The sequence below is a fragment of the Doryrhamphus excisus genome, chromosome 6 (assembly GCF_030265055.1).
Source record: "Doryrhamphus excisus isolate RoL2022-K1 chromosome 6, RoL_Dexc_1.0, whole genome shotgun sequence".
Lineage (NCBI taxonomy): Eukaryota > Metazoa > Chordata > Actinopteri > Syngnathiformes > Syngnathidae > Doryrhamphus > Doryrhamphus excisus.
This window is the reverse complement of record NC_080471.1, coordinates 22,268,863-22,281,471: the sequence shown is the minus strand read 5'-3', so window position 1 is coordinate 22,281,471 and position 12,609 is coordinate 22,268,863. Positions and strand designations below refer to the sequence as shown.

Below are 12,609 nucleotides of genomic sequence, written 5' to 3'. Positions count from 1 at the left end.
TAACGCTTAATAAATACGCAACATTTTGGGAGCAACTGACCTAATAGTGAGTGGGACAGATGATTAGATCCCACTATTTGTGTAAAGAGAGCTAAAAAGAAAATTCAAACCCAGAGTCGGTTCAAGTGACCACTGGATTAATGAGTTTTTTCGGGTCAGTACCTCAATGCAGAGAGCGCCAGACATGCTGAGAAAGCACTTTTCTCAGTGGACCATTTCAGGTACAGAGAGGGTATGACAGAAAATGAGAGGTGGTTCAGGGGTCTTCTCTTTGTGAATTTGAGTTGATAAAAAGGGGGGTTTGGCCCGTTTGAGTGGAACCAGAAGACACCTCGGAATTGAGGCAGATAATCTTAGAAGCTCCCTGACTCCATTACCATCCTTTGTTTCCTATCCTCCAATTCCCATTTCTATCTGGAGGCTTTGCTGCTTTGAATCTTGATGAAGTCAAACAAGAACGAGCAGCAGCAACATACAGTATTTGCTTTTTCTGTCCCCGACGACTAAAACTTTATCGGCTTGCAGGGACGCGTAACGAACCTCATTATCCAACACTCAAGGTGAGTAAATGTGGTAACACATGCAGGTTGTTACTACAGTAAACCTCGGATATATCGGATTCAATTGTTCCCACTGGTTTTGTCCGATATAAGCGAAATCTGTTATATGCGTATACCGGAAAATGTCCGTTTTACGCATATATCGGATTTATATCCGGTATATGCGTAAATCGGATTTGATCCGTTATAAAAAGGCACTTCCTTGACTATGTTTCCAATGTACCTGGACGCGCAGGCAACGCTGCAAACGCTGCAAATGACGTCGTATAGCGGCCTGTCACGATTCGGCGAATCGGAGCGCCACGATGCGGCCATCCGATATATGCGAGGGAAATTTAATGGAAATGCATTGGAACGGGACTGGAGATTTTGTCCGAAATAGGCGAAATCCGTTATAAAAAATCCGATATATGCAATGAATTTTTATTGGAAATGCATTACAGAAAAATCGGTTCTTTTTTATCTGTCCGTTGTGAGCGAATTTCCGATATATCCGAGTCCGATATATCCGAGGTTTACTGTAGTAATGGGAAACTTGAGTCCTTTTACTGACTCGAGCTTTACCCGATTCATTGACTGTTGCATTAGCTGCATTAGCAAGGTCTCTCACAGCGTGTCGTAGCTGCTGAGGTACGATTTCGTAAAAATTTCAAACTTCTTTAAGATCCTGATGGTTACGAAACAAATAAGTTGTGCTAGAACTAAACCAATTTCACCGGATCTGAGCCAAAAATCCAACGGCATACCCCCACGGCATAGAAAATTGAGTTTCCGGTTGTGCAGGGGCGTCAAACGGCACATGGAGAAGATGCAGGGTTCATCCCTCATGATTGAATGCCCTCATCTGTGTGATAATGGTCGGCTTTTTCAACAAGACAACGCTGCAATTTGCAATGCCTGCCTGAAAGGACTCTTTGAGGGACTCTGAGAAACTGCTTCTTCCCAAGAGCCATCACCACCCTGAAAACATACAACGTACCCGGTCATTAGCATAATGCAAATGTGCAATATTTCCATCACTGCCTCTGTTACTAACTCAATCATATTTATTTATTTAACAATCCATTACAATACACTCATATGTGACTTTACTCATCTGTATACACCAGTCATTATTTGCACTATGACCCATTTATCATTGCACTAAAATTAATATATCTGCAATATGTCTGCTCCTGCATCGGATATATCGGAAATTCGCTCACAACGGACAGATAAAAAAGAACCGATTTTTCTGTAATGCATTTCCAATAAAAATTCATTGCATATATCGGATTTTTTATAACGGATTTCGCCTATTTCGGACAAAATCTCCAGTCCCGTTCCAATGCATTTCCATTAAATTTCCCTCGCATATATCGGATGGCCGCATCGTGGCGCTCCGATTCGCCGAATCGTGACGGGCCGCTATACGACGTCATTTGCAGCGTTGCCTGCGCGTCCAGGTACATTGGAAACATAGTCAAGGAAGTGCCTTTTTATAACGGATAAAATCCCATTTACGCATATACCGGATATAAATCCGATATATGCGTAAAACGGACATTTTCCGGTATACGCATATAACAGATTTCGCTTATATCGGACAAAACCAGTGGGAACAATTGAATCCGATATATGCGAGGTTTACTGTATGTGTATATTCTGGATATCTTGTATATATCTTGTATATATCTTGTTAAATTGTCTTTTTTACTCTACTTTTATACACTTTTTTTTTTAACTTGACTACTGCACTGAAAGGAGAAGCTCTCCAATTTCGTTGTACATCTTGTATAACGACAATAAAGGCCATTCCATTTCATTGTATGTAAACGTTACCCAACCCTATTGATAATAGTGACATTATGTTGCTTTTTCAGTAATAAAGACATTGTTCTTAAAGTGTAAATATAGACGTCATTTTTGACGTTAAATGGGTATTTATTCATAGGTTAAAAAGAAAAATAGACAAATATCAACACGGGAATCCGTCTTATTTTTTAAAATGATGTTACTGCACGGACTTAGTGTCACGTTGTCATGCACGGCTCACACAACACAGATTTTTTTTGCACTTTAGAATTTATGACGCAAGACAAACAATCACATTAAAAAGCATCTGCTGATACAGACAGAGTTGTCACGGCGCATCGTGAATGAAAGCCGCGCTTGAACGGGTCAAGGTGGAAAGTGTGTAAATTTGTCACGGCGAGAGTGATGAGTGGTTATATGAGCGGTACACACAGAGTCTGATAGTGCGGCTGAGGTCTTTTTACAAAACTTAAATTACGGTTTGATTTTCGCCCAACACAGACTCATAAACCTCTCTAAATCAATAGGTGTCAAAATGCTCTCATTGTAGGTCCCGGAAAGCATTTGCATACAAATGCAAGTGCAGTAAGAATCCGGGGAAGAAGACACAGATGGGGAGTATGGAAATAAACATTAAGGCAGCAGGATGACGGGAAGCAGAAGAGACAAGAGTATAAAAAGTTAGATCTGCTTTTTTCACAATAAAAAAAAAAAGCTTTGAACACTGCTGTCCTAAAAAAAAAAAAAAAAAAAAAAAAAACTCCTAATGCTGAACCTAATAGACTCGGCAACGTAACCCATCTTCCTTACTGAGTCCGCCAGGATCACCTGGATCCAGCTGGCAGCAGAATTTGGACCAGATTGCAATCGATGGCAGAGAACGTCAGTACTTCCCATTAAGCAAAATTAATAAGGCGAGAGAAATTTCGATGTTTGAGAGTGGAAAAGTTGTTTCGACCCCACTCTTGAGATCTCACAAGTTAAGGTAATTTAACTGCCACTGCAGAAAAGACACAAACCCGACAAGACCACTATCAGGGAGACTGGTCCGTGGAAGCTCCAGAATCACTGTCTTCAAAATCCTGTGGGTCCACCGGGCGAGCCCTCGGCTCTGGTAACCTGGAAAGCAACAAAAATTTATTTTTTTTTTCCTCCACACACCCTCCATCACATATGACACACATATTATGGAGTATAATAAAGCTTCGTGAGATGTAATCAACATCAATCAATCAACACTTGGAGCAGAAAATCAGTCATTGCTTTTCTATTAGCAGCACAGCAGTGATGGAGACAAAGTGAAAGCTAAATTGCTGAGACCTGTAGCAATCAGACGCTGACTGATAGATTCATGCACCCTGCACACCGTCCCCTCCCACAATCATATGCTCTAATTGCACTATATTGAAATAAGCATATTTATTTTCACCTAAAACGACACGGACACACAATACATTTGCATGGTGTAAGACAGTGGTGTCCAAAATGTGGCCCAGGGACCTTTCTTTTTTTTAATTTTTAATTGGCCCGCAAAGGATTCAACAATACATTTAAGCAAGAATACAGCTGTAAAAACAGCAATCATTTTATGAAATGAAAGTTGAAAGATTGGGAGAATAAGTCATAATATTAGGGGAAATGTGTCATTTTTATTCATTCATGTTTATCCTCACAAGGGTTGCAAGGGTGCTGGAGCCTATCCCAGCCGCCTTCAGGCGAGACCCGACCCTGGACGGGTCACCAGCCAATCACCCGACATGCAAACTCCACACAGAGATGGCCGAGGGTGGAATTGAACCTGGGTCTCCCGGCTGTGAGGCCAGCGTGCTAACCACTACCCCACCGTGCAGCCCCACCGTGCCATTTTTGGAAGCATAAAAAAATATTAAAAAATTTAAAAATTAAAGAAAAAGATGTTATTTTCTCACGAGGGTCGCGGGGGTGCTGGAGCCTATCCCAGCCGCCTTCAGGCAAGACCCGACCCTGGACGGGTCGCCAGCCAATCACAGGGCACGTATAGACAAACAACCATTCATACTCACATTCATACCTATGGACAATTTGGAGTCGCCAATTAACCTAGCATGAACCTAGCAAACTCCACACAGAGATGGCAGATGGTGGAATTGAACTCGGGTCTCCTAGCTGTGAGGCCTGCATGCTAACCACTCATTCACCGTGCAGCCTGGTATATGTCATTTTCCTCTTAAATATATATAAAACGTATCGCCCAACCCGACATGCAAACTCAGAGATGGTCGATGGTGGAATTGAACTCGGGTCTCCTAGCTGTGAGGCCTGCATGCTAACCACTCATTCACCGTGCAGCCTGGTATATGTCATTTTCCTCTTACGTTTTATATATATATATATAAACGTATCGCCCAACCCGACATGCAAACTCCACACAGAGATGGCCGATGGTGGAATTGAACTCGGGTCTCCTAGCTGTGAGGCCTGCATGCTAACCACTTGTCCACCGTGCAGCATTAAATTAAAAATTGAAGGAAAAGATGTTATTTTCTAAAGTACTAACAGACTCCAACCCCCTCCAACACACACTCACTGCACTAAGGAGGTCTCATTCCTAGTTATGCATATTACATGACTCAGGCAACTCGCCACCGCAAATAGATTACAGTCCTGTGGGAAACACTGCAGTGTATGCCCAGCTTTGTGTAGTTTCTCTCGTCATGATTTGATTCTAAAGTAAACTGTGATAAGTAGAAGACCAGGATGATGATGGCAAATAGGACGGATCCCATTGGCCTTCCTTCACCGCACTTAACACAATGCATACGATAATAGTCACTTGTAATATAAATGAAGCATACATGACATTATAAATGTAGAACATTGCAATCTGGGGTAAATCACTGTTTGTTATGCTGGAAGTTTGCCATTAGCTGTCTTGTTTACATATTCTGGAGGACCAGTGAATAGAATAGAACAAGAAAGAATACCATTTTAAATGCTTTAGTCATTCTACCAATAGTTATCACATCGTCGTAAATGCACTGCCCGGTAGAAATGAAGATTATTATCATGTAAAATACACCACTACAAAGCCAATACAAATTGTATTTATCACCAATATACCTGTGAAATATGCTGACTGAAATAAACTTCACTAAATAGTAATAATGAAACTTAGCAGAAACACTCTCAAGCCCGCATTCTTGCTTTGAGCTAAATTCTCCCTCCCCCTTGCGTGTTAACATGACATCATTTGAGAACTTATAAAAAATGGATGAAATTGTGGTCATAATTCATCAAATGTAAATGGAATGAAAAGAGCTTCTCCACCTTAACAGTGCTCAAGTTACATCATACATCTATTCATATTCACACACGCACACAACACAACAATAACACTGATGACACGAGAAAGCTCATCGGAAGCAATTAGGAGCTCATTGTCATACTTAAGGTCTTTCACAGCCACAGAGGGAAATAGGAATATTTACTGAGCTGCCACTCGACGGTGCCTTTTGAGCTGTGTGACCTAAAATGATACCATAAATATAATATACGCATTCACTCTTTATATAAGTAAGCGGCCTCAGTCAAATATGTGATATTGTTCTAAACCAGTGATTCTCAACTGTGGGATCGCAACCCAAAAGTGGGTCACGGTGTCTTTGACAACAAAAGTAGTGTACTGACCCAATGGCCATGAACGGATGTCACCATGAGGTCCGTGCCATGTTTACAGGCGACTTGGTCAAGCTTGGTTGAAGGACAATGAAGACAAGCAGGGGCAGTATGACGGTACTGTTTAATACCCGTTTTTTGTACTTTAATGTCTTCTCAAGAAAGGGACTGTTTGCAACTGGCTCAGAATGGCACCGCCAGCACTTAGCAAGCGCTCCTCCACATGTGTGTGTTACCTCGGGTGCAGCATGTATGCCCGGGGAAAAGGGTATCTTGGTCAACTGGTTCCAGACCCGACCACAATAAGTGATTTTCCACTAATTTCCATTAAGTAATGGTAATGGTAATGGTTCTATTTCATTTGAACATGCATCAGATTACAATTGAATGCATCACATAATCAGTTCACAGTTCCACATGTCCAAAAGGAGTAGGAAGAAGCAAAGCTTATTAAATCCTACCCCTCCATCTGGTACCTTTACAATCAGTAACTGTTACATTTGTTCACTTCCTGCTTTCCTAATATAGTTTACGTTTTTTTTTATTTATTTTTTTATTACATTTGTTCACTTCCTGCTTTCCTAATATAGTTTAAGGTTGTTTTTTATTTTTTTTTATTTTTTTTTTATTTTTTTGTGACGTACCGAAGTACGAGGTGATGTGACCATACAATGACATAATGGGTACCATAGTGACTGTCAAGTATTGATAAACTAAATATTTTCGTAGTTAGAGCATAGAAAACCTGTTTATGACGTTCTAGAGGTTTTTTTTTGTTTTTTTAACCATTGGTAGAGCCAAAAAAATAGTTAGCCTCCAATTAATTCTACAGGGTTTTAAACGGAGTGGGGAAGAAGGACAAGTCAGAATCCAAATATATACCACTTCCACACAAAGTGGGAGAACTTTTTTCACTCCATGTCTCATTAGTGTAACATTACTGACGCCATAGTGACCAGAATACTACATGATTACTGTTTCAATATTTTGGAATAATAATAGGCCCAACCCATTTTTTAATGGGTGATGGTGCGGCCCGCAGCCAAACCAGTTGAGAACCAGTAATAAAAATTAGCCTCAGTTCCCTGGAACCGATGAACCTCCCACATAGGTTGACTATGACCTACGTAATGACTCCTACTTGATATTTGGATGCACTTAAAATGAGGGCCCTCTGCTAACAAAATTGTGATTTATTTTTGCAGTGTGTGTGGCGGAAAATGTTTTCAACTGGCAGACAGGAATGCTATGAATGCCAACAATTTGTGCATGACCATGTCTTTAATTTTGTAAGCCACTGTGCAAAAAAATTAATGTTTTTGAGCAATGGTTTCCTTTCAAGCAACACAATGATTAATATCTATGCCAATCTGGTGGTTTTCTATTATGTGCTTCCATATGATTGCTATCTGGCCTTGTTCTTATCTCCTATCTCTCAACCAAGGACACATTTCCATCATTCACAGCTTCTGTCATCATGAAGCAGCTCTACACGGTTCCACCTCCACGGCATCATTTTTTCCAAGCCATGCTGTGAGCAGCAAGAGCTTTGAGGAAAGGGGAAAAACACCACTAATATAAGCCAACCATCATTTTGAGCACTGCTCCCTGGATAGTAGTGTCTATGGAAACAGAGAGTTGCTTCCTTTCAAATATCGCACCTCCTTGAAGAGCCGCTGCTCAAAACTCACGTCGGGGTATCCCATAACTGACCTAAATATATTTGCTGTCAATCTCTTAGATTTTAAAAGCACTGCGGCATGCAGTGACCATACAAAGATGCCTTTTTGGCACTGCCAATTAGCTGTCCAAAAGAAATGATGACATCGTGTGTACACCCACATACTGCGACAGTCGCTACAATGTTTCTCCCTGCTCTCTTTTCTGTACATTCAATGGATTAATTATTCAATAGCGCTGCTCCCATTCAAAATTCTTGGCAATGGTATCGTGCATACTTTCATCGACCGCACTAATTTTACTGAGTATTCAAATTGGCTCCAGCGCCACTGTTTGTTGTCAGCACCACACGAAAGCGTGCAACGCGGTTCCCTAATGGCATCTATGGTACATTTTTATTTGTTTGAGGCAATTTAACCAACAGGAAACCCAAGACTTTTACATGTAAATATACATACGGTGGTGAAAAAAGCATGGCCTCTACTATGGAAGCAAATTGAGTTTTTATATCAAGCCTGTCTTTGGTAAGACTGAGCGCACATAGATGCAATAACTTATTCATTCCACCCCCAGGAAAAAAGGCCTTGAGAAAAATGGCGTGGTGACAGAAAAAGGACAGAGAGGAGCCTTGACATGCAACAAAATGTCAGGAGGCGCTTGATACATTCTCTGCTGCAAAGTTAAAGCCCTTGCTTTGCTCTATTTCTCTCTACGTTCATTCATCTTCCATGCCCTATAATAAAAGATCATTTGGCTGTGCAGCTGTGTGTGCGTGCAAATGGGTGTGTCATTCCTGTCACCTGGGTTCTCTGCTTGCATGACTTATTCATAAGCATTAATGCAGTCGATGTATTATTGATCAGGACCGATCATTGCCTCTTCCCCTTGGCATGACCGCAGCCTGAGGACAGGGTGAGATTAGACCGGTAGATCTGACACACGGCTGTGCTTTTTGGTGATGGATGGACGGGATTATACCAGGCATGTGTGGGATATTAAGGTATGTTAGACCTAGTAAAAACTGGACACTTCCTTTGTGTGCAGAAAACGTCGTCAAAACAGTATCCATTCACATGGTTTGCTAAAACAGCTGAAATATGGATGCCAAGTCAGTAGCTTGCACCACATCTATGCACTGATTGACTTCCCCAGTCTTATCCAAATCCCATATTGGTAATTATTTCATTTGAACATGCATCAGATTACAATTGAATGCATCACATAATCAGTTCACAGTTCCACATGTCCAAAAAGGAGTAGGAAGAAGCAAAGCTTATTAAATCCTACCCCTCCATCTGGTACTTTTACAATCAGTAACTGTTACATTTGTTCACTTCCTGCTTTCTATAAAACAGTTAATTTCTTTTTTTTTAATAATGTACCTCGTACCGAAGTTCAAGGTGATATGAGCATCCAATGCCACAATGGGTACCATAGTAAGTGTCAATATAGTGATATATATAGCACATCATGACTGGTTCAAGACTCTTCATCCTTGTATTTAGCAAACATCAACTGCTTGTATTGTTTCTTGAATTGGCTCATCGTTGTGCATTGTTTGAGGTCCTTACTCAATCCATTCCATAGTTTGATTCCACATACTGAAATGCTATGGCTTTTTAACGTAGTCCTAACATATAACTGTTTCAAATGTACTTCTTCCCTGAGATCATATTTCTCCTCTCTTGTAGAGAAGTATTGGATGACATTTTTAGCTAATTGGTTATTTTTAGCCTTATGCATTATTTTAGCTGTTTGAAGATGAACTATATCAGCAAGTTGAAGTATTTGTGATTTTAGAAATAAGGAGTTAGTATGTTCTCTGTAGGCAGCATTATGAATTATCCTTACTGGCCTTTTTTGCAGTACATTTAGCGAGTGAAGATTTCAATGTCCTTTGTTGGTATGCATCTGAAAGCTAAAGTTGATTGAAAAAAATAAAAGTAGTGTTGTAAATGTACATTTTCTGAGACAAATCTTATCAAATTTTATTCATTCATTCATTCATTTTCTACCACTTATTCGCACGAGGGTCGTGTGTGCTGGAGCCTATCCCAGCTGTCTTCGAGCATAAGGCGGCATACACCCTGGACTGATCGCCAGCCAATCACAGGGCACATATAGACAAACAATTACACCACTTTGTAGGGGGATGTAAAATTACAATTGCACCACAATCAGACAGGAAGCTGTAAGATTTGGTGTTGTGGCGGGCGTTAATGGAAGTCATTGGCATCATGTTTGGCTTGTTTTGTGGCACACACTTGAGCTGCTTGATGAGATTTTGTTGCACATGTGGTCTGTCATTGGAGTTGTTAAATGGTACTTACCAGACGGAAAGAACAGATGTACGACAGGAGTCCATCAAATATTTAACAGGGGTACGATGCCCTTCCAGGTGGTCTAATTGTAATTTGTTGTGCTTTTTGTTTGCACTGCGTTTTGCACAAATTAGCCAACTCTCCAAAGCTGATTGGTCCAAATATTATCACTTCCTATTTGAAAATAAATATATGTCTGATGCCGATCAAGTCTGAAACCATGTGATCGAGCATGATTTCCGATCGGTACGTGTCTACTTCCTACCTGGGATTTGGTACATTCATCTATTATCAACTCCTATACCGACAAAATTGTAAAGTGGGATTTGGTAGTTGTCCGAAAGGGAGTGTGACCAATCACAATGGAGTGGGCGTACAAATTCTGGAAGATCTACAAAGCTTTCTGTGGGGGTTATCATGTGTAGCTGCTCTATAAAACTCAATACAAAAGGCTGAAATATGAGCATAATAGGTCCCATTTAAGAAAAGGTTTTCGAATGGAGTGGGAAAGAAAGACAAAGAAGCCAAATATGTACCACTTCCACACACAATGAGAGGATAACTTGGACATGCCATGGCTGACTCTCTGCAGTGTTCAGGTAATGTAATGTAACGACCAGAATACCACATATAACTTGTCTTTCAACATGTTTTGACTAATGAGAGGCCATAAACAACCACGAAACAGCGATCAATTATAAATATTTTTTTGGAAAACCATGAGAGAGAGAGGCTGCTATCCACCACAATGTAGCGAGGGACGACTGGGGTACAAAAGGCAGCTCAGTCTCATTTGTGACACTGAAAACATGACAAAAAGAATAAAAGTTAATTTCTAATAGTCAATAAATTACTTTTGTTTTTAATCTTTTTACTCACTTTTTTGCCTTGTCCACAATGTTATCCTCTTAATGCTCATACTACTCCACCCCAAATCATTCATATTATGGCTTTGTTGTAGTAGTTTTTACAGTTCTATGTGAAGGAAAAGTGTTTTCACGACGTAACATGAACTGGGCATGAACTGATGAAGCCTGCTCGAATGAGAGGCGAAACGTCTTTGCAGACAACCTGAACAGTCCCGTTGCGACCGATTTAATTCAATTCCCTGACAATACAATGACCTGGATGAATGACAATATTCACAGACATGGACAATCAAAGAGGAAGTATTCCAGTTTTTACTAGTTTGTTGTCCTGCTTTGTGCCCCAGGAAATCCCTGCGGAAAAGAAAAGAAAGGAGCATGGAAAATGTTGTTAGTGCTATGACTTCTGTGTCTGCTATTCTGTTCCTAATTTGGCCTCAATCCCCTTGGGGGGGGGTCTGAGAGATAGAAGAGGGAGGAGTCCTCCCTCTGATTAAGTTTAAATTTCCTGCTCCTGTCATGGACACTGCTAAGATCCTAAGTCATCATCTAGAAACACTCACATCTCTGTGGCAGTCTTGCAAGCTCGATCCAGCCTCTCTGCCAATGAATCATACGGCAATAGCTTAGATATGATTGATTGGGTGTGTACGTGTGTGGGTATTACAGGGAGGAGCTGAAGACCGAGACTGGGAACATGGTCCTTTGAGGATGATTAAACAAATGAGTTGAAAGAGGTTGTGTATATATATCGCAGCACTGGTGGAAATCACCCACAGGGAAAAATAAATAAATATTGCAATCTGCAATTCCAAACAGTAGTGATACTGTCTCTGCATATTCCATCACATAAGATGGAAGGGCATATTTCTAAAGTCCCTGGTGCCTATGAGGTTTGGTCTAATGAGAGACGATCCTTAATGGTTATTGACAGAGCCCATGAGGGCAGAGTAATATTTATTGGATGAAACAGCGCCACAATATAATGAAGTAAAATCCATTGCTTTACAGTAACAATTTTGTTCAAATTAAAGAAAATATACCTTCAATTTTGTTGTTGAACATATCAATAAAAAATAGTACTTTAGCCAATTAGGTATTTGCTGCTGTAGACTATTGGTTCTAGGCTGCACGGTGGACGAGTGGTTAGGAAACCCGAGTTCAATTCCACCCTCGGCCATCTCTGTGGGGAGTTTACATGTTCTCCCTGTGCATGCGTGGGTTTTCCCCCGGGTACTCCAATTTCCTTCCACATTCCAAAAACATGCTAGGTTATGAATGTGAGTGTGAATGGTTGTTTGACTATTTGCGCCCTGTGATTGGCTGGCGACCAGTCCAGTCCCGCCTCTTGCCGAAGACAGCTGGGATAGGCTCCAGCACCCACGCGACCCTTGTGAGGATAAGCGGTCGAAAATTAAAGAATAATACGGTGGTTGAGTGGCTAGCGCGCACACCTTAGAGCTAAAAGACCTGAGTTCAAATGTGGTTTCCAAAACCACATTCCAAAAACATGCTAGGTTAATTAGCGACTCCAAATTGTCCATAGGTATGAATTTGAGTGTGAATGGTTGTTTGTCTATATGTGCCCTGTGATTGGCTGGCGACCGGTCCAGGACCGTGTCCAGGGTCCCTCGCCCGAAGACAGCTAGGCTCCAGCACCCCCCTCCCAACCCTCGTGAGGATAAACGGTAGAAAATGAATGAATGAATGAATGACTATTGGTTCTAATTCTAA

At 40.9% G+C, this 12,609-nt stretch overlaps 1 protein-coding gene across 2 annotated transcripts in view; it reads right to left on the bottom strand.

Annotated features, from left to right (window-relative positions):
- Positions 1-3,340: 3,340 nt before the first annotated feature.
- trim44 (tripartite motif containing 44) overlaps positions 3,341-12,609 on the bottom strand; it is a 46,701-nt gene continuing 37,432 nt past the window's right edge. The window contains exon 6 of one of the 2 annotated variants that reach the window (XM_058076014.1): positions 3,341-3,473. In XM_058076014.1, coding sequence (XP_057931997.1) covers positions 3,389-3,473 — 85 coding nt within the window. In that variant the 3' untranslated portion in view covers positions 3,341-3,388. Of the gene's footprint in view, positions 3,474-4,920; positions 11,230-12,609 lie in introns of those variants that run through there. The other variant, XM_058076013.1, reaches the window with a different exon arrangement.